We start from the raw sequence: 26,082 nt of genomic DNA, 5'->3' as shown, positions 1-26,082 counted from the left end.
CTGCAGTCGCATAAAACAGAGAAACAGGGCAATACTGCAATACACATGGTTGCTCAACAGGCAGGATTACAGCTACTTGCAGGCCCATATGTAAAAACAAACCAGGTAATAATATTATGTAAGTCATGTTGTTGGATATTTCTACCTACCTCTGATTTCCATTTACTAAATGATTTGCCTTATGCCATAACTTAATAAATATTAATGAATCCATCAGCTCATTAATCCTTAGTGAGTTTTATCATTCTTATAAGTAGAATTTGTATCATGATCTAATCAGTATTTGCCCCCCCCCCCCCCTCTTTTTACACAAACACTGAATGACAAAAAAAGCACCAACACCAGTCCCATTAAAATTAATAATATGCATTCAAAATGGTTATGAAGTTTATTTCTAATCAGGGTTCTAAATTAACACCCGCCAACCCGCCAAATGCGGGTTAAAATTCATTTTGGCGGGTGTTAATTAAAACTTACTAGCCAGTTCGGCTGGTGATGCATGACATGAGGCTCTGTTCTCGGTCATTTATCCCCCTGGCAGCACTTCCTACATTTCCCATGAACACTGTGCTGTAATGCTACTTGATGACGTTTCATATGCTCATTGTCGGCACGCAGTTTGCAGTGAAACCAGCGCGAAAAAACATGGAAACGAATAGCGTCCATCAGAAAACACAAGGAAAAGAACGAATGGAGCCAGAGCAGGGAGCATAGACTGAAAGAGGAGGGAGTTAGCTATTAAAGAAAAAAATTAAGATTAAACTAAATGTGGCGGTGGTTGGGACAGATTTCTGGGGGCAAAAAGAGGAACGAGGCAGGGGATGAGGATATTACGGAGAGCCCCGCACGTCACCTGTAGGAGAAAAAAAATCAATCCGTGACGACGGTTTTGCAATCCGTCCCCTCAGTTTATAAACCGTACTCACAAATTCATAAACTGTTCCCTCGGTTTAACAAATTGTACCCACGGATTAACAAACCGTGCCCACGAATTCCCAATCCGTGCGCTCAGATTTTGTAAACCGTACCCTCGGATTTGTATTTTGTAAACTGACACGCATTTGTAGCTCCGCCCCCACCGGCAGATTCATTTCTGTTTATTAAACATTATTTTTCATAGTATCCAATGAGTCCACGATCAGCATTCACAAATAGTCTTCTTTTTAGCGTTTATTTTAATAGTGATTATTACATTAATCACCAATAGGATAAGACACAGCCGCCTGTATTTTATGAAAAAAAAAAAAAAACGCTAAAAAGAAAAAGAAAATAAGGGTAAAAAGCAATACAAAACAAATAATATGCCGGTTATGTTTTCATTCCTTTTCTCTCTAACTGAATGCAATGTTATTTTCGGGCTCATTATTTATTAATAACTTATAGGAGCTTAGTATAATAAAATCAGAAAAATAAGTCTTCATGCATGTTAAGAAAGAATTGTAGATAAGCATTTACAAAACTGTCAAAGTTTATTTAAAAATAAAGCAAATCATGAATTATTTTATTGTACTCATTTATTTAGCCTACAAATTAAAATGATAAAAATAACATATATTATTATATATTATTATACAGGTTATGCATAAGAATCTTTTATCCAAAACAATTTACAACAGAGGAAAAAATTACTCCAGAGTTAGTCACAATGCCAGGTTTATTGTACAATAATAATCAGTTGCTATTATAAGATTATTCCTTTATTATTATTAAACCTATTCCACATAATAATAGTCAATAAAACTGTATGTTAACAGGAGCTTGCTGCATGAATCCGTGAGTACGGTTTACAGATCCGTGGGAACGGATTGCGAAAGTGTGCTCACGGATTATGAATTTGTGGGTACGGATTCAAAAACCGAGGGTACGGTTTACAAAAACTGAGCGCACGGATTGGAAATTCGTGGGCACGATTTGTTAAACCAAGGTAACAGTTTATGAATTCGTGAGTACGGTTTATAAACGGAAGATTTCATGCCAACAATGTTAATAAAATGATCAAATGCATTCAGTGGCACTCATAATTTGTTATTTTTAATGGAAAAAAAATGGCTAGTGGAAATTCTGATTGGCTGGTAACTTTAGAAAGTTACCAGCCACATTGGCTGGTGATCAAAAAAGTTAATTTAGAACCCTGTTTCTAATTACTAAAGTTCTATTATGAAAGTGAAAGTCGTGACATTGCCAAAATTGGTGCTCTACTTTTAACCCATCCAAGTGCACACACACACAGCAGTGAGAAGTGAACACACCGTGAACACACACCCGGAGCAGTGGGCAGCTATAGAACAACTGGGGGTCCAGTGCCTTGCTCAAGGGCACTTCAGTCATGGGTATTGAGGGTGGAAAAGAGCACTGTTCATTCACTCCCTCCCACCTACAACTCCTGCCAGCTGTAGTTGTAGGTGGGAGGGATTGAAATATTAAATAATAGTTAATTATTATAATACTTGACTTACTGATGTTAAGAGTATACTTTCAGATATTTAAAAAACTGTGCCATTTTACAAGCATAGTATATCAGAAGCATAATATACTAGCATATGGCGATTCAATTGCCAAGGTGTCCATAGAGGGTTGATGTAAATCCACTTTTGAGACGTGTATTTAATGGAGCGCCCTTGTTAGTTATGCATTATAAAACGTTTATTTACAGCAAAATCACAAATATGATATATTATGTAGGTCACAGACAGGGTTTAGATTAAGCCACGATTAGGCTAAAGTTCAATTAGCCTTGACTAGCCTTGTCTGTGAAACCGGGGATAGCGTCTTTACACCTTTTGCTTATATGTTGCTTACTTTACACCTTAGTTTTATTATATTATTAACTCCCCAAACAATACCACTGTATGAAAATGACTTATACACTTCAATTCAAACAAATATCTCGGGAAAAAAATACAATATTATAACCGTTGTCTCTCAATGCGAGTGACCATCTTCTTCTTCACTAAATTGTATTGGTAGTTTGCATTTGCAATCATTGTGCATTACCACCATCTACTGGGCTGAGGTGTTATCACATTGGGATGTCATCATTCACAAAAAAAAAAAAAAAAAAGACCCTACAGGACCAAAGATTCAACTGGCGCTGCGTGTTCAGCTCCTCCAGCTTCCACCCTGAGCTCCTCAACCTACAGGAAAAAAAACCTAAATGTTACTTGCTAGTTGGTGGGGGTGCTGCAAGATGGCGGATTGAGTAGTCAAGTTGTTTCGTGCTCTCACAAAATTTCCCAAGTTAGTTTAGCTTGATAAGTTTTTTTCCACCTCCACCTGCTAATACACATACCCGAAGTTGTGGTGCCGATATGGAAGATCATTGTTACGAAATGGAAATAGCAATAGGTTCGAGCAAAAGGGAGAGAGGAACTGATTCTGATCCACCCACACCGAGTAAACCCCAAAAAGGAAAAAAGGCTAAAAAACCAACAGAGTGTGAGGAAAACGAGGTGCCCAATTCGGCTATTTTGGATGCAATTAAAGCCCTTGGAACTAAGGTAGATTTACAGCACGAAGAATTAAGCACGCAAATGAAGCAGCACAGTGCGATGATTGCAAGCGTTGCTAAGTCCGTCCAAATAAATGCGCAGGAGTTACGAGAATGCAAAGACAAAATTAAAATGATGGAGAAACAAATTGAAAATCTATCCGAAGTCAATAATGATCTGAAAATTCGTGTGCTGGAAGAGGAAAGATACAAGAGGAGATGGTGTCTTCGCATAAAAGGTCTCAAGGAGAACTCAAACGAGCGCATAAGAGAGGATGTGATTCAACTTCTGGGCAAGATAACGCCTGAGTTTGCTTCTACTATGGAGGAGGCTGTGGATGTCGTGCATCGTGTGGGAAGAAAGGAGACCGGTCGTTCGAGAGAGGTGATCATTCTTTTTACCCGCAGATTGGTGCGGGACGAAGTATGGAAGAGAACCAAGTCGTCAGCAGTGTGCAAAGAAGCTGCATCCGTTTTGCCGAAGACCGGACGAAAGAAGATAGACTGTTGAGAAGTGAATTATGGCCAAGAATCGCACAAGCCAGAAAGGAAGGCAAGGCGGCTGGGTTTAGAGGTCCATTTGGGTATATAGAGGGTAAACGTATCACTTAAAGAGGGTATTGACTGCTTCTCTTTGATATGAGGTGAGGTGGGGTGATAAAGGAATGGGATTCAGTTTTTTTTCTATTCCACAAACGCTAAACGTAGTTTACATCTTTATTTGGATTTAAATTTTAAATTTTTTTATTCAATTTTTTGTTTTATCTGTTTAATTGTTCATGTTCGTGTTAAAATCTGATATCTCATTTTCTTCTTTAAATTGTAGGGGTTTAAAGGACTCAGTTAAGAGAAAGGCAATTTTCTTATTTTGCAAAAGTCAAAAATCACATTGTTTTTTTCTACAAGAAACACATTCAGAGTTGGCAGATGTTACCTTTTGGAAAAAGCAGTGGGGGGATGTTATGTTATTTAGTCATGGTTCAAATCGGTCTGCAGGGGTCGCTATATGCATGAATAAATGCCCAGGCAAGATTATTACACACAGGGCTGATGTTAATGGCCATTGGCTTGCAGTGGTCCTATACTTAGACGAAATATTTTTCATTTTAGTTAATGTGTATGGGTATAATGTTCAAACCCAGAATAAAGGCCTGTTGGAGACAATAACAAATGTCATAAGTGACCTAAAAACTAGTTACCCTACAGATTATATTTTAATCGGTGGCGATTTTAACATGTCACCAGATGAATACATGGATAGACAACCGTCTAAATTTGATATTTCTCATGCTAACAGTATTATTCAAAATTTCTGCTTATCCAATGGATTAATTGATATTTGGAGAAACTTAAACCCCACTGCCAGACACTTTTCGTGGTTCAAACCGAATGCCACTTCAAAGTCAAGAATTGATTATTGGCTCGGATCTGAATCTCTTTCAAGGAATGCGACTAAGTGTAATATTTCAGGTGCCCCCTTAACAGATCATTGTGTGATCAACTTAATCTTAGAACAAAGAAATAAACCTTGTAATACTAGAGGCTATTGGAAATTTAATGCAGATTTGTTGAATCATACTGATTTTTGTACATATATTAAAAAAATAATTGCTGAATTTAAAGTAAAAATGATGCCAAGTGGTATTAAATGGGAGTATTTAAAACATAAATTAAGAGAATATTCAATGACCTTTAGCAAAAATCTGATGAAAAAGAAACGTAAAAAAGAATTCCAGTTAATACAAGATATTAATAAATGCTGTTGTCAACCTAACATGTCAGATGAAGATAAAGAAAAACTTATTAAGCTTCATTCCATTCTAGATGAATTCTATATTAAAAAGGCAAAAGGGGCATATGTGAGATCCAGAGCTAAGTGGCTGGAAGAGGGGGAAAAAAATAGCTCATACTTCATTAATTTGGAGAAAAGACGACAAGAAAAAAATTCGATCAGTAGTTTAATTGTGAACAAAGTAGAACAATTAAATCACAACTTGATAGTAAAAGAGGTGTTTAAATTTTACTCCAATTTGTATTCCTCTTCTTTTTCCTCTGTTAATTCAAACTCTTTTTTTCAGATGATAAAAAATAATATACCATCTATTGATAGTGTATTTAAAGAACTATGCGATTCAGACCTAACCTTACAAGAGCTTGATGCGGCGATTAAACAGAGTAAACCTGGTAAATCACCGGGTCCTGATGGGTTAACCACAGATTTTTATAATTTTTTTTGGGATGACCTAAAATATCTTTTATTTGAAGCCTTACAAGAGTGTATAAATAATATTGAATTATTGCCAACTATGAAACAAGGGCTTATAATTTTGATACCAAAGCCAGGAAAAGATAAAAGGATATTAGATAATTTACGCCCCATAACACTACTTAATACTGATTACAAACTGTTTACTAAAGCACTGGCTTCCAGATTAAAAACAGGAATATCACAAATTATCAGTGTGACCCAATCAGGATTCTTAAAGGATAGGTCAATTCATAATAATATCAGGTTAGTTTTTGATTTGGTTGAATATGGTCATTTAATTGAAGAGGATGGTTTAATTTTATTTCTGGATTTCTATAAGGCCTTTGACATGGTGGAGCATTCTTTTATTTTTCAAACTCTTAAACACTTTGGTTTTGGTCCTAAATTTATTAGTATTGTTGGAATGCTTTATAAAGACATAAACAGTTCTGTAGCTCTTACTCAAGGTACATTTCCAAGATTTGAGGTTAGAAGAGGCATCAGGCAAGGTTGTGGATGTTCTCCTTTATTATTTATTATGGTAGCAGAAATGTTGTCTATTTTACTCAAAATGGGAACCATATTAGGCATTGATTTTGAAGGTAATAATTTTATTGTCAGTCAATTTGCTGATGACACTACTCTTTTTTTAAGAAATGAACAGCAAATACCCCTAGCACTTCAGTTAATTAAGTTTTTTTCAGAAGCTTCAGGTTTAAAGCTAAATATGTCAAAATGTGAGTTATTGGCCATTCATGATCATCCTAATGTAACATTATATAATTTCCTGGTGAAAAGTGAAGTCAAATATTTAGGTATCTGGTTATCTAAGAGGATGGATAATTTAGAACATTTAAATTTTGATAAAACTTTGGATAATTGTAAATTAATAATGAATACTTGGCTGCAGAGAGACATAACAATTTTTGGAAGAATTTTATTGACAAAAGTAGAGAATCTTTCTAGATTCATCTATCCATGTTTCTCTTTATCAGTTTCTGCAAAAAGGATAAAGGCAGTTAACAAATTAAACTTTGATTTTATATGGAAAATGAAAAGTCATTATATACGTAAAAGTGACATGATTAAAGATTATGAAGAAGGAGGTCTTAAAACGATTGACTTTGATATTATGAATGGGGTCATTAAACTTAGATGGTTGCAGGCTTTCATTAATGATAAGTCCTCTTTCTGGTTTGAGATTCCTACTATCGTATTTAATAAATGTGGTGGCATACGTTTTCTGCTGCAATGTGACTTTGAACTTTCGAAACTCCCTGTAAAACTTTCTGCTTTCCATCAACAAGTATTATTAAACTGGAAATTGATTTTCAAGCATAATTTTAGCCCTCATAATATGTCAATCTGGGACAACAGATGTATAACTGTGAACAGAAAATCTTTGTTTATTGATGAGTGGTGGCAGAAGGGCATATGGTCACTAACACATTTAGTGGATAATGTGGGAAATATACTAAGCCATGTTGCTTTTTGTGGTAAATACAATATAAGTTGCTCTTCTAAAATGTATGAAAAAATTATCAAGAATATTCCATTACAGATGCTTAAATTAGTAAGTGAACATCTGAAACATTCAAGGATAATACCTAAAGTACAAGAACTTATTATAGAAAATGTAAGCTTTGTTGACAGAAAATGTTCAAACAAATTCTTAAGAGACTGTTTAATACATCAATGTTTCCCAGGACCGGTATTAAGAAATTACATTTTTCGTCATTATGAGAAGAAAGAAGTGTGTAAAATTAGGACCAATTTTCTTTCATTTCCTGTTAATCCTAAATGTAAAGAGGTGCACTTTAAAATTCTGAATCATATATATCCAACAAAAGAATTTTTAAGAACGAGATTTAATGTTGGGGATTCAAATTTATGTAAAATATGTAAGGTAGAGATAGAAACGGTTGAACACTTGTTTTTTCAATGCAGTTTGGTAAACAAATTTTGGAATGATGCATTGAGATGGATGCAACAAAGAATACCTGTAAGGTTGATACTGTCGTGGGAATTTATTAAATTTGGGCTATTAATAAAGGATAAAAAGGTATCCTATGTTATTAATAATGTGTTGCTTTTGCTGAAATTTTATATACACAAATGTAAATTTTTCAAAATCCCTCCAAAATTAGTGGTTTTTAAGGAGGAGTTTAAAGTATATTTGGAGACCGTGAGAAGGATGAAAAGTCCTAAAGCAGTATATTTGTACTCCTTATTGGAAGACTTTGATTTTATAAATTGAATATTGTCCTACTCCCCTACTTTATATATTTATTTGTTCATTTAACTTTATTTGTATTTTATTTAAATTTTTTCTTTTTCTTTTTCTTTTAGTTTTATTTTCACCTAGGCTTCAACTTTTCTTGCCTGCTGATGTGAATATGTATATTGTGTTGTAATATTTGTATGTACGCTCAGGTTTGATTGTAAATCTGAAACTTCGAATGCCTTTTTTTGTTAAGGTTCAATAAATGTCAATAAAAAAAAAATAAAAAAAAACTTGCTAGTTGGGTTAAAGCGACCATATTGCCAACAACATCTCGTTTTGAGATCTCACGTGGTTCTGTGTGATTCGGACAACTTCACGTTCAAAACTTACTACTTCAAGTAACGCCCTTTTCAAGTTTCGCCCCCTACTTCAAATCACTCCCCTTTCAAGCCACGCCCCTCTCCTGGAGTCCGCGGACAGACGCGCTTGGAATAAACAGCTGAAATGGATATGGAAGAGAAACCAAAATACGGTAAATTTATTCATGGTTTACATTTGCTGGTGTTTGTTATTAAAAGTTGTTAGTTTGAGGTTTTTCAGAGAGCCCTTTCACATTTACGCTTCCAAACATAAAGTGAAATGGGTTTTAATTACTTCGCCGCCGCTTAATAAACACTCAGATATCAGCTAATGAAGATGTTTTTGGCTGCACACTATGTGTTAAAGTGATAGAGTGGTGTGGTGTTATATTGAGGCGGTTTGTTAATAAGGCAACGCCTAAAAGTCCCGTTATTAGCTTTGTCAATTCATATTTTACAATATTTTTGGAAGTATTCCTTACACCTAAACAAGCGTGACGTCTGAACCATCTTATCTGTAAACATTGTGATTTTAATTTAGCAGCCGATCGTTTACTCTACATTTGGTGGTTGGAAAATAAATGCTGTGCATTTGGCTTTCCATCACATTGTGTTATGGTTGAAATGTTCATGTTATACTATTAGTGTACATGTTTGTTTATAAGCAGTGGCTCAGGGGAAAACTACATACAGACATATGAAACCACGCAGCTGCCCTGTGCATGAATTTCTTGGACACAACATAGACAGCATGGAAAGGTTCAGTTGTGGCTGTTCAAATAGTTTGCATATGCTTTCTGTCCTTGGTTTCAGTTTAAAACCAGTGTTGCTCTAACAAGAACATTAGGCCTACTGCTTGTGCATTAGGTTAAAACCAGTAGGCTATTTGCCACTATTGCTTTGCAAAGGCTATATCTTGTAACCCAAGTCACAGAGCAAATGGTTAGGGGAGGCTGCTCTCACGAGTTGGAGTGCATGTAATTAAAGGGTGGAACATAGGATGGCGCTTTTTAAAGATGTAAAATAAGGCCTTAACCTCTTAATTTTAAACTCGTACGCTTTTCTGAGCTGTACTTATGTGCTATTTCTGCTCCTGAGGGCATGAGTTTGACTGCAGCTGTTTCAAATTAGGGAACGGATAACTTTTACATGCAGTGCAACATCTCTTATAGTTTACTAGTAATGTTTTTTTTTTTTCACTGGAATCTTTTAATTGCAATAAGAATTGTCTAGTAGTAGACTAATTTCTAGCATAGTGTTAAAGGAAAATACTAGCTAAATGAGTTTTTTAGAGTGTAGGGTTTGAAATGATTCACTGTAATCTTTTGCAATTCTTCATTTTTTTGCATTTTTGAATAGTTTTTTTGTCAGGCTATAAAAAAAATATAAATAAGCACTGAAATCAGCCTTCATGTCATTATACATTATACATTATTCATTTAGCTGATTACTAATGATTGATAACACAGAAACTTTTGAAAACTCCTGGGGAATTCCTGAACTTCTCAGAGCACATTCTGCTTCATTTCCCCAGAAGCCAAACAACAGGAAATCGCAGTGGCATTTCCATAACTTCACATTTTTCTCCCTAACAAAACTGATATCATATCTTAAATCTACAGTGACTTTAGAAAGGTGTAAGCTTCATGTACATTACCAGTTATTTGTCACATCACATTCAGGAAATGAACTGCTGACTGCAGCTTTCCTTCCATTAGTCACTGAGAGAAAAATGGAAGTGCTATTGATTTGTTTTCTTCCCTTTGTATTTTTGTACAGTACATAATTAAAGAGCAGTGGCCTATTTACTGAAATTGTATGAGTGATGTCTATGGATGTTGTTTCGCTGTATGTTTTAAGCATTATCATGATTATCATTATGCACTTTTATTTACTTAGATGAAGCAATAATAATGAATGTAGATGATATATTCACTGCTTTGTCAAAAATCTTGTTTAATAACACAGCTGACTTCATTTTAATCATCAGCCACAGAATAAGAGTCACTGAAGTCAATTGTTTATTCAAAGAAAAAAACACATTTGAATTATTTCTTCATGCTATTAAGAAATTTTAGGTAAAATAAGTAACCCTATTTTATTTCTTGATAAATAACTTAATGTACTAATGTAAATAAAACTGTAACTGAAACAATTTTTAATATTGACTTAAAAAAAATATTTTAAAACTTTCACACTTTATTTTTCTTTCTATTTACAAACCAGTAACTAGGAGTCCCACCCCTAAAATAACTCTGATTTGATTACATTTGATTTATGTAATCACTTTCCATTTTCTTTGAATCTTAGCATAGTTGAACCAAAACTTATGCTTGTTTATGTGTTTTGCATTGAATGACATAGGTTCAAATTAATTACATCATAACAGCATGAGTGGAGATTCATATAAATAGGTCTAATTAGATATTGTGAAACCGAAAACCGAAAGCCGAAACCCACGCTTAGATTTTACACTGATAAACCTACGCAGACAAGGAGGCTGTGAGAAGATAGAAGAGAAGATCTCATATTTGTCTGAAATATTTTAGTCGTGCTGCTAATGCAGTTTAGGAAGGTTCAAGAGACACTTGCTCGACAAAGTTGCTTTGCAACAAAATCGCAAAATGAATGAAAGTCATTGTCATCACACCCAGCTCAGATGCCTCCTTATGTTAGACACAAAAGAGCTCCATTTAATCCTGCAGAGACGAAACGATGAGAAAAACAGTTCAGAAAGGACACGGAGCCAAGTTTACAAAGATCAAATGAAGGAAATCCAGTATTTTCTTGCTTGAAAAGGGGTGTTTAGTTCAGCTTGAACATGTTCTGGACTGGTTGAACCAGTTTTCAACAGCAGCAGACTGGTTTCCCGCTTGAAATCAGGAAGTAACAGTCAGATAGTGGACATATCGTATCATCTGATAGAGCCGTTGAACATAAAGATGCCGGTGGAGGAAAGTGGTTACAAAAAGAGAGGTAATGTCACCTGATGTTGATGGTATCTTCTCTGGTGATGTCTGTGTTTTCGTGGTTTTGGCTTTTGGCTTTTGGACAAGCCCTTTGAAACTCTCACTGAGCAATGTACCACAAGTAAAGTGTTCTCTTGTATGAGTAATGAGATAGCCGGGAGTATTTCTGTGCAGTCAGCCTGGTGTCATGTCCAGACACGGAGTCAGATGGTTTCTCATAATCTGTGGGATATTTCAGTGGTTGCATTGTAGGGCGATTTAGTTCCCTGAAGCTGCTCTAATGGCACTGCTGTTGGCTTTTATTCCATTTGCCTTCATTCGGCATATCCGAAGAAGTGTGTTAACACTGCATTAGTATCATACTAGGCCTTTTGTCCATCTTCACAATACCCTGGTCTGCCCTGGAAGTCTGTGCATGCCTGTCTCGGAGGGTGTGGTTGTTTACAGTCGCACGCCACAGTAGAAATGTACTAAGGTACTTAGGACGCAATAAATCATTGTAATGGTGGGGCCAAATTAACTTATTTATCATAAAGATGAATATTAGCAACAACCTTGACGTTTTTAGTAAAGTGACTTTTTTCTAAATTATTGTTTTAAAATCGGCACAAATAGTTAATAATCTATCAAGATTGTTTTTTTCTTTTCTTTTTTTGAATGAATGAATGAATCTTACCTGTATATTACATGTTACATATGTTTATGACTGGCAAATATGCATCACATAAAGTTTATTAGTTGGTTTGTTAAAGCTGTAATTTAAGTGGATGGGAATGTGGTTAATGCAATTCAAATGCATAAATTTTTAACTCTTTTAGGTCACATTTTTTGTGTGTTGTTGGTTGTGATGTTCCTCATGAAGTCTTTTTTGTGAGTAATCATGTGTAAGTCATTTTATGTTGATTACTTGTTAAGTGTTGTTCAATCAAATGCATTTTGTTAAGTTACTATGTATGCTTTTCGCTAGTGTTTGAGACCCAAACGGAACAGATTTTCATGAACTCAGTGGAAAATTCTACCAGTTTTCTCCACTAAGAGCACTTTCACATCTGTTCTTTGTTTATTTCAGTTTACATGACTGAAGATCAGTGGCCCCAAAAAGTGGGTGTGCTTAAAAATCTCTGAATGCCAGTATATCAGATCCAAAAATATCCAAGCAAGTGGATTTTGTCACGGCAAGTGGCATACAAACTTTTTTTTGCACTTGCCGTTAGTGGTTTGAAAACCTAACCTAACCCATATATAAAACCTAATAGATGTTTGTGTGTAATCTTTTCATGAAAATGTGCTTGTGGTGTAGGTAGTTTTATATGTCATTTAGATTGACGTATTCTTTTCCAATGTAGTGACAGACATTTTTAAGCATGACATCATTCAGGCATGACGTATTTGCTAAATTAACTTAACAGGGCACCTTGGTCACTTACTGTTTAGCACAACATTTCATGTCATGTGACTGACTTATTCTAAAGGCAACCCTTGGCCGTAGATTTTAGCTGACAAGCAGCAACAACTGTACAGTAATTAAAAGCATGCATATAACTGAATGGAAAATCTCTTCTTGGCTTACTCGACTTACCCTTTCCAATCCATTATGTGGTGGGAGGTTCGTTCCAGGGCTGTAAAATAAGAAGTATTTCCAAAACAGTGTGCGTTGGATTATGTTATTTCTGGCACAAGACTAGACTTTTGAATTCCCGATGGAAATGTGAGTGGTGTTTTCCGGGTGCATAAGTCACTAACAAAAGACAAGGGTGTTCTGAGTGGTTTTAAGCATTTTTCTACACATTGTTAGGGTGTTTTGGGTGGTTGCTAAGGTGTCTAAGCTGGTCATTTACTGTGTTTAGGAAGCTCTTGCTCACTCACTATGCTGGAATGACATTAGGTGTGTATGCTGGAGAAACTCCTCTGCTGCAGATCAGCAGGGGTTATGCAAACATGTGCTTAGTTGGGTAAATACAGCTTCATTCATGGGCTATATGTGAGTGGTTTTCTTTATTGACTCTTTTAGTTCAATTGTATTTAATTTAGTTTTTCTCTGTTGTTCTCACAGGAGAGCCCAAAAAATTTGACCCCGACTTCAAAGGGCCCATCCAAAACAGGTAAGAAACTAGTTGATTTCTTTGATTTTTGTGACATTAAAGTAATTGTTCACTTTAAAATCACCAGTTACTCGCTTTCATTTAGGTTTCACTTTAGGTTATTTGTTTACATTACATTTTACTCTTGATTTCTATATAAGAAACTATTACCCATTGTCAAACTCCAAAAAAAAAGGAACAAAAAGCACCATTAAAGTTTTGAAACAATGGTCCATGCAATGATTCAAAGTCTGAAGTAATACAGCAGATTTGTTTCATGAACGAACAAATAATAAATAAACAAATTCAGCTTTGATATCAAACCTGGCATTTGCAAACAGCGATGTTTGATGCTTCACCTTATGAAATGTTGTGCAATGGTCATTCTGTATTTGTCCTGTAGCTTTTAAAGGGGTCATGTTCTTGATATTTAAAGAGCCAATAAGATGAAAATTCTAAGCTTCCTATCACTGTTTATAAGTCCTGTACATTAGGTTTAAATCCATCCAAGGTTAAAAAACATTGTCATTTTGTCAAAATATCATTTTAAAATTACCTAAATTCTCAGAGATCACCAAACTGTTCACGCGAAGCTGTTCAAAAGATTCAGTTTCCTTAAACCCCACCTTTCGGTAGCATACGGTGTTCTGATTGGTCAACTGACATAGTTTTGATTGGTTGTTCTGCACACAACTTCATAGTAAACAATGCGTTAGCATCTGTTTGGGGTGAATTATGTCTTATTCCTCTCATCGCGAAGCAAACAGTAAAATAAAAAACTTTAATAGTCTCGCTGCTTTTTCTTCTGTGTGTGTGTGTATTCAAGCCGCGCGCTTCAGTTTGAATCTGAATAGCGCGTTCAGCGCGGGGGCGTGGTCACATTAGATATAATGAAGGGAGACGTGAGACATCGCATTGTTTTCATACGGATTACTTTATCACAGAATATCTGTTCGGCAGCACTTGTTTAGTTTTAAAGTAGACATGTCAAGCTTTCTATAGATATCTCTTTCATGTATCTTCGTTGAGTATTCACAGAGTTACACTTCATTTTAATGACGTTTTTGTAAATGAAGATCAGTGCAGACAAAGACTGCAGACAGCACACATACTGATAAGACGCTCGGGAGAAAACAGACACATAACTTCATAATCATATTTCACGTTGTGCTCATTAGTCTAAATAAAGTTGGTAATGAACCCTTTTTTATGGCCAAAAGCTTTGAAAATCCCGCCTTGTACTCACCGAGATTAGAAAAGCAGTCATCAGTGAAATGTTGTGGACACAACAAAAGGGATTTGTTGTACTGCTCTGGTATTGTGGTAAAAATTTATTTTAGCCATTGGTTCTTCTGATCTTCATTATTTGGCAGTGAAAATAAAACAAACTTGCCTTTACAATTAAAAACACACCGTCTCCTCGACATGATGCTCTCACACCAACCAGAGCGTCTGTGTGGGGGGGTGGGGCAGGTCAGAGCTTCGTTTCTCTCAAGACGGTAGGCGGAGATTATTATGCAAAGTGTCCTAGTGACGTACATAGAGATGGGCAAAAGATTTGAAATCTATAACGACTCGTTTCAGCGATTCAGAATTGACTCCTTACTTTAGAAGCCAATAACTTTATAAATCGTGTACCTTTTGGTTTAATTACTTTGCACATTGTTTACACTGATGGACAGCTACATCATACACTGTAATACAGGTAGTTTTTGATTTCCCATCTGTGTGGCTCTTTAAACGTAACAGAGGTTGCTCAAAAAATAGAAAGACAAAATCTGTTTAAAATGTCCACAATAGTTACCTAGTCTTCTGAAATGTCTGGATTTGAAAGTGGGAGAGCCGTAAAGCATATCGTGCTCAAACATATATGTCTCATGCCATCTAGAGTATCAAAACAGATGACGTGCTATAAAACAGGAAGTTGGCTAGGATGAAGTTGACCAGTCACAACAGTGGCTATTTACTTTGATATCTGCCGCTTTCACTTCACTGTTTTTCACAAAAAATGATCATTCATACATTTTTCTTATTTTTTATATAAACTAGCATTGTAATCTACTGAAACGTTTGAAACTGCCTCTCATGACCCCTTTAAAGCATTTTAAAGCATGTTGAATCAGACTGGTTCTCTCTGCTCCACAGAGGATGCACAGACATTATTTGCTGTATCTTGTTCATGGTGGCCATAGTGGGCTACGTTGCGGTGGGGATACTGGGTGAGTCAGTCTGCATGTAATGTAATGGCTACATAAAAAGCACTTTAAAATCTGTTAAGAGGTTTGAGAATGCCTGCTCTGTGGGAATGAAATACTCATTTCTGTTTGCGTCTGTCAGCCTGGAGCCACGGTGACCCGAGGAAGGTGATCTACCCCACAGACAGTCTGGGACAGTACTGTGGCCAGGGAAAACTGGAGTAGGTTACACCAAATTTAAGATTATTACTTGTTACTCCGTCTCTTGGTAAAGATTCAGTCACACCATTTGTAAATCTTGACTGTAATGGAGAACTTCAAGCTCTATGCCCCGTGATGCTTCGCATGAATTATGGGAGTAACTACTGTTAAACTGTAAATAATCATTGAAAGGTGCATTAATAAGCATTTTCAAAAAATTAACACTATGAGGTGACATTAATCTTCAAATATGCAAATATAAACAAGTTACTTTCAATAGAGAATTGCAAAATATTAGTGCAAGAATAATATGCACGTGCTAAATATCACTGTAGTAATATGTGTTATGTAACATGCATTGGCTTAATCAAAAAATGCTCACTAACTAGAATAACTAATGAGGGATGATATTTCAGTGTGGTTTCTGTCATTTTAACAGATAAGAAATATTGCATTTACCTTCTTTAGAAACATTCCAGGAAACACTGTTAATTGGGAACAGATGCGAGAATGAAAGTCTGTGAAAACAAACCTGGATAGAGATGAGAGGATTTGGGGAGAAAAAGGAGAGATTCTTAGTGCATTCCAGTGAATTATTCACAGGACATGTATCTTAAATATAAAAATAAAAAACGAATAAAAAAAATCAGATGTTGGAAGGACTTGGAATGCTTGATGAATTTGTGAATATTGTCATTGAAATGAATCAGTGTAAGCCTCAATGTGATGTGTGTAACAGGAAGAAGCCCTTGTTGTTCTACTTTAACATGATGAAGTGTGCCAGTCCCATGGTCCTCCTCGAGTTCCAGTGTCCCACGCCTCAGGTTTGTGTCCTGTCCACCAGTTTCTGTGTTTGGATTGTCGTGCTACTATACTGCTCCTACTGTACATTATAGCAGAACTCTGTTTATAGCATCTGAGCTTTCTCTTCTATTATGTGCTTGCATGTGTGCAGTACACAACCAGAGTGCACTGTGAAGAACAGTAGTTCCCACAAATGCAATGCACTCAACTTATCTTTAATTATACTTAATAAATCATATTTTAGTAAAAAAGTGCATGCACGTTTTTTTTTTCTATGTGTAGGTGTGTGTAGAAAAATGTCCAGATCGCACTTCCACTCTGTTAACTGCCATTAAAAACCCACCAGACTGGGAATATTATAAAAGCTATTGCAGAGAAGACCCAGGAAATATGGTAAGTTTGTTTTAAACAAATAATTTTAAGCTGTTGGTTAAATTGTCAGTGTTTTTTATTTAAATTTTTTATTATTATTTTTTTTTTTTGCAAATGTCTAATGACCACTCAATTCTGTCTCCCTTTAAAGCCAGTGCCGCAAATTTTGCAAAAAAAACTGTGCCCTGCATATCTGATTTCCAGCAAACCATGTAAAGCTTTTGCTTTTATTATTACAATATTTACTGTATGGGAAATTATTACTATATTTTTTTCTGTGATTCTGTTTCTTAATCCTATTGTTATCTCCCTCAGTTTTGCAGCGATGTTTTCCATCTCTAGGAAAAAAGGGTGAAGTCATCACTGTGGGCGATAAAGAAACATTTAATGATGGAGACAAAATAAGAGACGCTAAAGATCTGGTGGCTGGAATGAAGTAAACACATATTTACACTACAGTACTCAAACATTTCAAAGATTTCTCATTTATGTGTCACTACTGCAAATGCATTGCAATTCAAGTGCTATTTATTATAAATTCATATTTGTTTTGCCATTCAAAGTAATGCAACAGTAGTGATGGAGGGTCGTCAAGTTGCAATGAAGATCTTTGAGGATTACACAAAGTCTTGGTACTGGATCCTAATGTAAGTTATTCTTCCTTTATATTAGTGAATATACTATATATCCTATTTTTCAATAAAAATATTTTAGGTATTCTCAGTTGTAATTTTACTATTTCAGTTTAAACTAAATATAATATAAACATGATAGTGGTAGAGCATTGTGTTAGCAGCACAAGGTTGTTGGTTCGATTCCCCGGGAACACATGTTAGGTAAAAACTGAATGCACTGTTTAGTCGCTTTGGATAAAAGCATCTGCTAAAAGAATACATTTAATTTAATTTGCATTTTTATATTAGTTATGTTAGTTTTACATTCAGTTTATTTGACTACTTTAAGTAGTTACTTTTATAATATATCATATTAGTTATTTTATTTCCATTAATTTCTTTCCCGCTGTGTATTGAGTGTATATCTGTTTCTTCGTGCAGTTGTTTGTTGATCGCTGTGGTGCTGAGTCTGATCTTCATCGTTCTTCTGCGTTATCTGGCTGGAATCATGGTCTGGGTCATGATCTTGTTGGTCGTTGCTGTCGTTGCCTGTGGTATGGCTCAGTTCATACTCTTCAGTACGTTCATCGTGTCTTGTATACTGTTAAACTGTCAGTCATTAGTCTGTTTCTTACACAGGTATTGCTTACAGCAGCTTTAAGTATGTCAATCTGAAGGACACGGTTGGATCTAATATCACCCTGAAGGAGCTGGGCTTCCAGCCTGATTTCTCTGTGTACCTGCACATCAGACAGACCTGGCTGGCCTTCAGTGAGTAGCCACACTCTTACTGTTGCTCGTATTTGGAAATTTAAAAAATCAAATGCACAGCAACACACGGAAAACCACCTACAAAACCCTTTGCAGCAAGTTGCATGGATCATTTAGTTGTCAGTTTCTTTTTTTTATAGCTGTGGCTAGTCTTTCTTTCTCTCGCTTCTCTAAGGAAAGCCAAGTAGTTTTGTTGTGGTCCTGGTGATTCATCAGTTTGTAACCATTTTGAATGTGAAAGTAACTCCTGTTCCTCTCTGCAGTCATCATCTTGGCTATTTTGGAGGTCATCATCCTCGTTCTGCTCATCTTCCTCAGGAACCGAATCCGAATCGCTGTTGAGCTCATGAAGGAGGCCAGCAGGTTTGTGTTTTTGGGAATCAGTACTAAAGACATGACGTTTCCACATCAACATGTTCTTGTTATGGGGATTCTGCCTGTTAAGTTTAAAGACATGGTACTTGTTTTTTTCCCCCCTCTTTCAGGGCTGTCGGTTGTGTGATGTCTTCGCTGTTCTACCCTATTTTTACCTTCTTCCTCCTGACCATAGTCATTGCGTACTGGGGCATCACCGCAGTGTATCCTTGACTCGAGACTGGAACAGAAACATTAATCGGTGTTGACACCATTAGACAGGAACTTGCTTCTTACAGTCACTCACTTAATCTGAATTAAAATCACTCGAATGGAAGGTCAATGGGCAGAAGGTCACCTCCTGAGTCCATTACATGATTGAAGAAACCTCCAGAAAAAGAACAGGGCACTGTCAAACATCGACCAAAAAGAAATTACATTTAAAAAATGAAGATTTATGCATATTCAAAAAGAATGCACAAATACTTTTGAATGACCATCAGTCAATATATCTGATAAAACTGAATTAAATTTAATTTATCATTTTAAGTTTCATAATTAAATATATTAAATCTGAATACACAGACACTTTTTTAGGACTGTCAGTGGAGATATATATTTATCTAAGAAGATAATGTTAGGGATATTTTATAGCAATAAAGTTCCCTCCAACTGTACATGGTAATCTTATATCCAAAACACTCTATACCCAGTATTGTCTATAAAAAGTCACATGTTTAACATCACACCAGTGCTAGTCCTTAATGGCTCTGATCAGGTTCCTCTCTACATCCAGTGAACCTGTTTATAAGGTTTTCAATGAAACCGTTTGTCCGCATGCAAGACAAACCTGTCAACCTGAGGTGCCTAAATACATATTCATGCATAATCATAGTTAAAATATTACACACATTATACTGTATTACACACTTTAAATATGACTTTTTTTTAACTGTCCTAAAGTGAATGATCCCTGTTTCTCATTTCTCCGACTCTTCTAGAACTTCACTAGTTCTGCTATGAAGATCGACTGTCCGAAGTCTGAGTGCCTGTTTGCTTTCTATGGTGGGGAAACACCATATCACAAATACCTGATCTTGTTTCAATTCTACAACGTCTTCCTGTTCTTCTGGTGTGCAAACTTTGTCACTGCTCTGGGTCAGATGACTCTGGCAGGAGCCTTTGCATCCTACTACTGGGCTCCTAATAAACCCAATGACATGCCTGCGTACCCGCTGTGTGCCTCTCTGGGCAGATCCCTCAGGTATGGCCTCGGAAAAAGATGTATGCAATATGCATGTTAGCAAAGTGTGTGATTTGGGCCCTAAGCAGGATTTAGCTGATATATTTGATGCATTATATCCACACACAGATATCACACAGGCTCTCTGGCGTTTGGTTCTCTCATCCTCGCCATCGTCCAGATTATCAGGGTTCTGCTGGAGTATATTGACCACAAACTCAAGGGTAAGAAAAAAACATCAATTGATCAAAAATGTATCTAATTGCTTAATAACTGCAATATGTAATGGAATCTGTGCATATAATGACTGTTAGCCTCTTTCTTTTCACATAATAAAACAACATAAACTCAGATCAATAATTAATGTCCTTTTATTTATTTATGAGTATGTAATGAGCTGGTTAATGTACATTCATCTGGTCATTGTTGCAAAAATACACCCTTTTAGGGTGATTGGAGACCCTGCAGCTTCCCGTTTTGAGGTGATCCTCTTTTGCTTTCTCTTGGTCCCACAGGAGCAGAGAATAAATTTGCCAGGTTCTTGTTGTGCTGTTTGAAATGCTGTTTCTGGTGCCTGGAGAAGTTCATCAAGTTTATGAACCGGAACGCCTACATTATGGTGCGTGTTCTTCCACTGCAACCTAAAGGAATAGTTCACCCAAAAAATGAAATTTTGCTAAAAGTTTACTCACCCTCAGGCAATCCTTCATGTAGATGAGTTTGTTTCTTCATCATAACAGATTTAGATAAATTTTGCATTGCATCACTTGCTAACCAAAGGATGCTCTGCAGTGAATGGGTGCCGTCAGAATGAGAGTCCAAACAGCTGATAAAAACCTCACAATAATCCACACCTCTCCAGTCCATCCGTTAACATCTTGTGAAGAGAAAAGTAGTGTGTTTGTAAGAATTAAACCATCATTAAAGCTTTTTTTTTTTTTAATTCCAGCTTCTAGTCCATAATACATAATAAAGTTTCCTCCAGAAAAAAAGTCCATCACCTATTGTTTTCTCACCTCAAAATCCTTCCACATATTTGTTTAGAATGGTTTACACTTGTAAACAGTGTTTGATCCATGAACATTTCTCTCCTGATTCTATGACGTTTCCAACTGAAGTAAAGCATTAATTTAAAATAAAGTATTATTTTAGCCGGAAGCAACAGTTTGAAGTAAAAAATTAGAATGATGAATTTGTTTCTTATAAACACAGCTTTTCACTTCACAAGATGTTAATTAATCGACAGGAGGTTTTTGAATAACCTGTTGATTATTGTGATATTTTTATCAGCTGTTTGGATATTCACTGAAATGTCAAAGAGGAGGCAGTCTTCATTTTTTCCCCTGATGCCTACACACATGACCTCTATATGCAATCTTTGCTGAATAAGGTCTTTTTTCCTGCCACAGGTGGCCATATATGGTAAAAACTTCTGCCGATCAGCAAGTGATGCCTTCTTCCTCCTCATGAGAAACGTCATCAGGTGGGTGCCATCTTCAAACTGTAGGCTTGAAGAAATTAAAACTGAGTGCAGGATTTTAACATATTTAAACTGACAGTGCAAAGCTCGTGTTGTGAAACACAAACAATGAAACATGATTCTGGTAACAGCAAAGAAGTGCGTGCATTTGAACATAGACCAATAATTAAACAAATATTTCAAAAGGCAAGGTGCAGGAAGTTAGGCACACACTAGGTTTTGTAAACTGGTGTTGGCTGGCTGAATTTGATGAATGTTTCACGGATGTTTTCACTCATCACAGGGTGGTAGTCCTGGATAAGGTCACTGATTTCATCTTATTCCTTGGGAAACTCCTGATTGTAGGGCTTGTGGGTAAGTTTCCTAGTTTAAACCGGTTATATAACACTGAACTGAACATTAGATTTATATATTACTGACAAAGTTGAACTACATTTTGATGGAATACATCAAGAAACTTTCTCTCTCCCCCGTTTTCCCCCAGGGATCTTCGCTTTCTTCTTCTTCTCAGGACATACGGATGCGTTTAAGACGGCCGCTCCCAGTCTCCATTACTACTGGGTTCCTATTTTGGTGAGTGATCGAGTGTGACTATAAATGATTAAGATGTCTCTTTAGTTCAACAAAACTGAATAAAACCTTGTGAAAACAGTAATATTGTGAAATATTTTTACTATTTAAAATAACCGTTTTCTATTTGAATATATCCTATCATGTAATTTATTCCTGTGATGTAAAGCTGAGTTTTCAGCTACGTTACTTGAGTCTTCAGTGTCACATGATCCTTCAGAAATCATCTGATCAGAATTCTTTACTAAACAAAGTTTGAAAGACATATATTTGGAATAGAAATCAGATATTATTTGTTGAATAAAACTATCACTTTAAAATAAAAACCAAACTTTTGAACAGTACTCCATGCATGCGTGCAACTTATATTCATAAACAAATTAAATGAAAGCTGCAGCTGTCTGTCTGAATATGTATGTCTGTGTTTTTTTTTTTTTTTTTATCTCCAGACTGTGTTGGTGGGCACCTACCTCATTGCACATGGGTTTTTCAGCGTTTATGCCATGTGTGTGGACACACTCTTCCTCTGCTTCTGTGAGTACTTGCCATTAATAAATGTCATTAATAAATATAAGTATAAATACCAAGCCGACAAAGTCCTCTCTGAAAGGTTGAAAATCAATTCAAAGAAATATACACCCCCTACTTTAAAACTGTAAATTGTGATCCTTTAAAAAAATGGTTTAGTGCTGCATTTATGGAAATATTGAAGCTGTTTTGGATGAAGCCTCATGTCACTAATGATCCGACTGACTGTTCATTGCGCATGGCAGTGCATGTAGCTCAGTTTAAACCTCTCAAATCATCTTAAACTCAGGATTTAATCTGCGTTCCAGTTATGTATTCTGGTATGAGCTGTTTCTAATCTGTGTAAGGTACCTGCTTCACTAAGGCGTGGCATTTCAATGGGACTGATATGCTTTTCTGTCTTTCATCTCATAATAACTTCTTTCTTTTTCTCTTTCCCCTTTTTTATTGCTGTTCCCTCTGTTTCCCCCCATTATTTCTATTCAACACCTTCATATTTTAACATCTGTTCCTCACAAACCCAATTCCACATTTATCATATCTACACATTCTTTGCTCATTCCCTCTGATGTCTTTACGTTAATAAACATCACAAACACCACACAAAGGTGAAGACCTTGAGCGCAATGATGGCTCTGCAGCACGGCCGTATCACATGACCTCAGAGCTGCGTGACATCCTGATGAAGGACACGGATGCGGCTCGGACCCCTACTTCACGTGACGAGACCATGCAGCTGACGGCTCATGAGAAAACAATGGAAAACTGATGGAAATTTGTAATTATATGTGGAAATATAATCTTATTTACTGAGTGAACCACAGGTATTATTGAACCTTGTGACCATTAAGTTGTCAATCAGTCAATAATTGTGTGTTAAGGGAATAAATAGACAGTCAGGGAAAATTAGCTTCAGAATAACATGAAAATGTATTCACAAGCAACTTTTTTCAATAATGTGACGTTTATCCAAGTGAAACAGGATAATAAATCATAAAAAGGTTGCACTTTATGATGAGGTTCCTATTGCTAACTTACTTAACTACTTAACCAACAATGAAAAATGCTTCTGAAGCATTTCTTAATCTTAATAATCTTAATTTAAACAGTAACTAATACTGATTATTCATACCAAGTTTAAAATGTGAATATTAATTGAACATGAACTAACAATGAACAGTTGCCTCTTTGTTTACTAATGTTAGCAAAGATTAAGAAATTCTCTAACAAATGTAAGTCATTGTTAGTTTACGTTAGTTAATTTATTAATTTATGGGACCTTACTGTAAAGTATGGAAGCCTGTTTCCGGCAACAAAAAATAAAACAAGGTAATTGTGACGTTTTATACCACAGTTCTGACTTTATTTTTCTCAATATTGCAAGAGTTAGAATTGCAAGATATAAACGAGCAATAGTGAGAAAAATAGGAAAGTCTGAATTGTGAGATAATCTCGCAATTGTGAGAAAAGAACTCAGAATTGTGACGTTATATTTTGCAATTTTGACTTTATAACTCACAATTGCAACTTTATATCTCACAATTATGACTTTTTATAGCTCGCAATTGCTACTTTATAAACTTACAATTGCGAGTCATATCTCGTAATTATTGACTTTATAACTTGCAATTTTGACTATATAAATTGAAATTTTGACTTTATATCTCGTAATTTTACTTTATAAACTCGCAGTTGCAAGTTATATCTAGCAATTGACTTTAGAACTTGCAATTTTGACTTTATAACTTTATAATGCAATTGCTTTAAAGTCAGAATCGCCAGATATGAACTCACAGTTCTGAGAAAAATAGTCAGAATTGTGAGATAAAAAGTCACAATTATCTTTTTTTATTAAGTGTTACTATTAAAACAACAAATGAACTTGGATGATGAAAAGTCATAATGGAAGTTGCAGTTACACACCGTATGAATGTGTATTAAGAAAGCAAGAAAATAAGGTTTTAAATTATATTTTTTGATTCAATGTTTTAGTTGTCTTTGCTGTCAGAAGAACAAAGCATTTTGCTCTTTTCGAGTGTATGTGTTTTACTGCTGTTTCAGTCTATGAAGGACAAATATCTAATGTTGGTCTTTATTTAAGAGTCATGCAGCTTATTTTTTTACTGTATCTCCTCCAGATAGCAATCCATAATTTTTTAATGCACTTTAAGGTGGTCCTTTGTTTTTAGTAGCAGTTTGCAACCTACTGTACATACTGTACTTTGGAAAAGCAACTTGTTGCCTTCTTGGAAAGCCTTTATCTTTTTCTGTTGTCTTTTACAATTTCTTTTAGGTGTCTCTTTCTTTTAGTCTTTAGTAAATATTATGCAAGAAAGTGCATTTGTTATTTAGGTCTGACTATTGTGTATGAGGTGTTTGTTGACCGCAGGCATGTCACTTTCCTTTCTTCTAGTGTGCTAGCTAATGGTAAACCATGGGTTGTTTGTTCCTCAACATCTCTTCTCACATTCATTTATCACAGTGGAGGACCTGGAGAGGAACGACGGCAGCCCAGAACGACCCTTTCTGATGTCTGATAACCTCCGCAATGTTTTGAAGAAGAAGAACCAGGCCAACTAGTCCTCACTGATGGTCGGTCAGGGTTATATATGTGCCTCGACAGTGCTTGAGATAGAGGTGCCTGAAGTCATTCTCATTATCATGCCTTAGAGAACCAGACAATCATGTTAACCATGAAGCGCATCAAAGTGATAGACCTCAGTATCTCAGCCATATGTTACGATTTAAAATGTGGAAACTTTTCTTTAGAATGAGGTCAATTTACACCTCTGCCTTTTCCCCCAAAGGTTTTAGGTTTATTATTTATATGTACGAAATTCTTTTGCAATAACTGCCAAATGTTTTAATTAACATTTTAAAGAATAACTGGAAGCATCTCGGCCTAGATATTTTATTTGGATGTTTTGCCTGTCTTTATATTTATGGTTTTTATATAAAAACACATTGTGTTTTCTTTGCCTATATGTGTGCAGAATCGATCGTAGAAACAATGTTTAGATGTTGTACTTTGATTATCCGTTCATTTCCAGTTCATAGCCCTGTGTACACTAAGATAAGAAGTGCCTGCGTGAGGTAAAACGGTTTAAGACTTCTTGACTTTAACCGTGTTCTTGACTATTCAGTGTTTTAAGTGTTTTGTTACACGTTGGTACACCTCAATAAAGGATTTTCTACTATACTTGTGTAAAAAAATTTTTTTTTTATACGTTAAATCAGTGTAACTTTTTTTTCGTTAGACACTTTGAGGACTGAGGAGATCATTGGTGTCTTCACCAAATAGCAAGCTATAGCTAAATAGATATCCTCCTTTTTTTTAGCTTAACGTATTTGTAAATTAAATATGCGAGACGCCCATGTCATCATTCAGCTTTATCTCGACAATAACAGCACGTATCTACGTGTTTTTTATTTATTTTTTATTTTTTCCTAAACGCACTGGTTTTCAGTATTTCATATCATGTTATTTTTATTTATTTATTGTATTCCTAAACGCGGTTTATTTATTTATTTACCGTTTCACTTTTTTTTATCTAGCAGATAAAACTTTCAGATTCTCAGTCC

General features: G+C 35.6%; 1 protein-coding gene across 5 annotated transcripts; it reads left to right on the top strand.

Moving 5' to 3' along the window:
• On the top strand, positions 1–25,699 carry LOC113067727 (choline transporter-like protein 2). Of its 5 annotated transcripts, none has more exons than XM_026240166.1 (23): positions 1–105; positions 13,341–13,389; positions 15,514–15,587; positions 15,706–15,784; positions 16,504–16,588; positions 16,851–16,961; positions 17,092–17,152; positions 17,256–17,376; positions 17,504–17,587; positions 17,996–18,108; positions 18,194–18,325; positions 18,589–18,688; positions 18,811–18,903; positions 19,458–19,542; positions 19,681–19,943; positions 20,052–20,146; positions 20,438–20,541; positions 21,332–21,405; positions 21,686–21,756; positions 21,887–21,975; positions 22,422–22,506; positions 23,109–23,278; positions 24,983–25,699. In XM_026240166.1, the coding sequence occupies exons 3-22, from the start codon at positions 15,548–15,550 to the stop codon at positions 23,267–23,269; spliced, it is 2,046 nt and encodes a 681-aa protein (XP_026095951.1). In that variant the 5' UTR covers positions 1–105; positions 13,341–13,389; positions 15,514–15,547; the 3' UTR covers positions 23,270–23,278; positions 24,983–25,699. The 5 variants fall into 5 exon arrangements, with proteins under 5 accessions (XP_026095951.1, XP_026095948.1, XP_026095950.1 ...); XM_026240163.1 differs by lacking the exon at positions 1–105 and adding an exon at positions 8,359–8,491; XM_026240162.1 differs by lacking the exon at positions 1–105 and adding an exon at positions 11,143–11,294.
• Positions 25,700–26,082: the final 383 nt, after the last annotated feature.

This window comes from Carassius auratus, linkage group LG28B, assembly GCF_003368295.1.
Source record: "Carassius auratus strain Wakin linkage group LG28B, ASM336829v1, whole genome shotgun sequence".
In the NCBI taxonomy this organism is placed as follows: domain Eukaryota; kingdom Metazoa; phylum Chordata; class Actinopteri; order Cypriniformes; family Cyprinidae; genus Carassius; species Carassius auratus.
Note: the sequence above shows the minus strand (reverse complement) of the source record. Positions and strands in the feature narration are given on the sequence as shown.

Excerpts from the sequence above, each read along its gene's own strand:
- LOC113067727 (XM_026240162.1), top strand. The coding sequence starts at position 11,261 with ATGCCGGTGGAGGAAAGTGGTTACAAAAAGAGAG. Across the intron at positions 18,326-18,588 it reads ACAGACCTGGCTGGCCTTCA|TCATCATCTTGGCTATTTTG; the intron begins GTGAGTAGCCAC and ends TCCTCTCTGCAG. Across the intron at positions 21,757-21,886 it reads CCTGATTGTAGGGCTTGTGG|GGATCTTCGCTTTCTTCTTC; the intron begins GTAAGTTTCCTA and ends GTTTTCCCCCAG.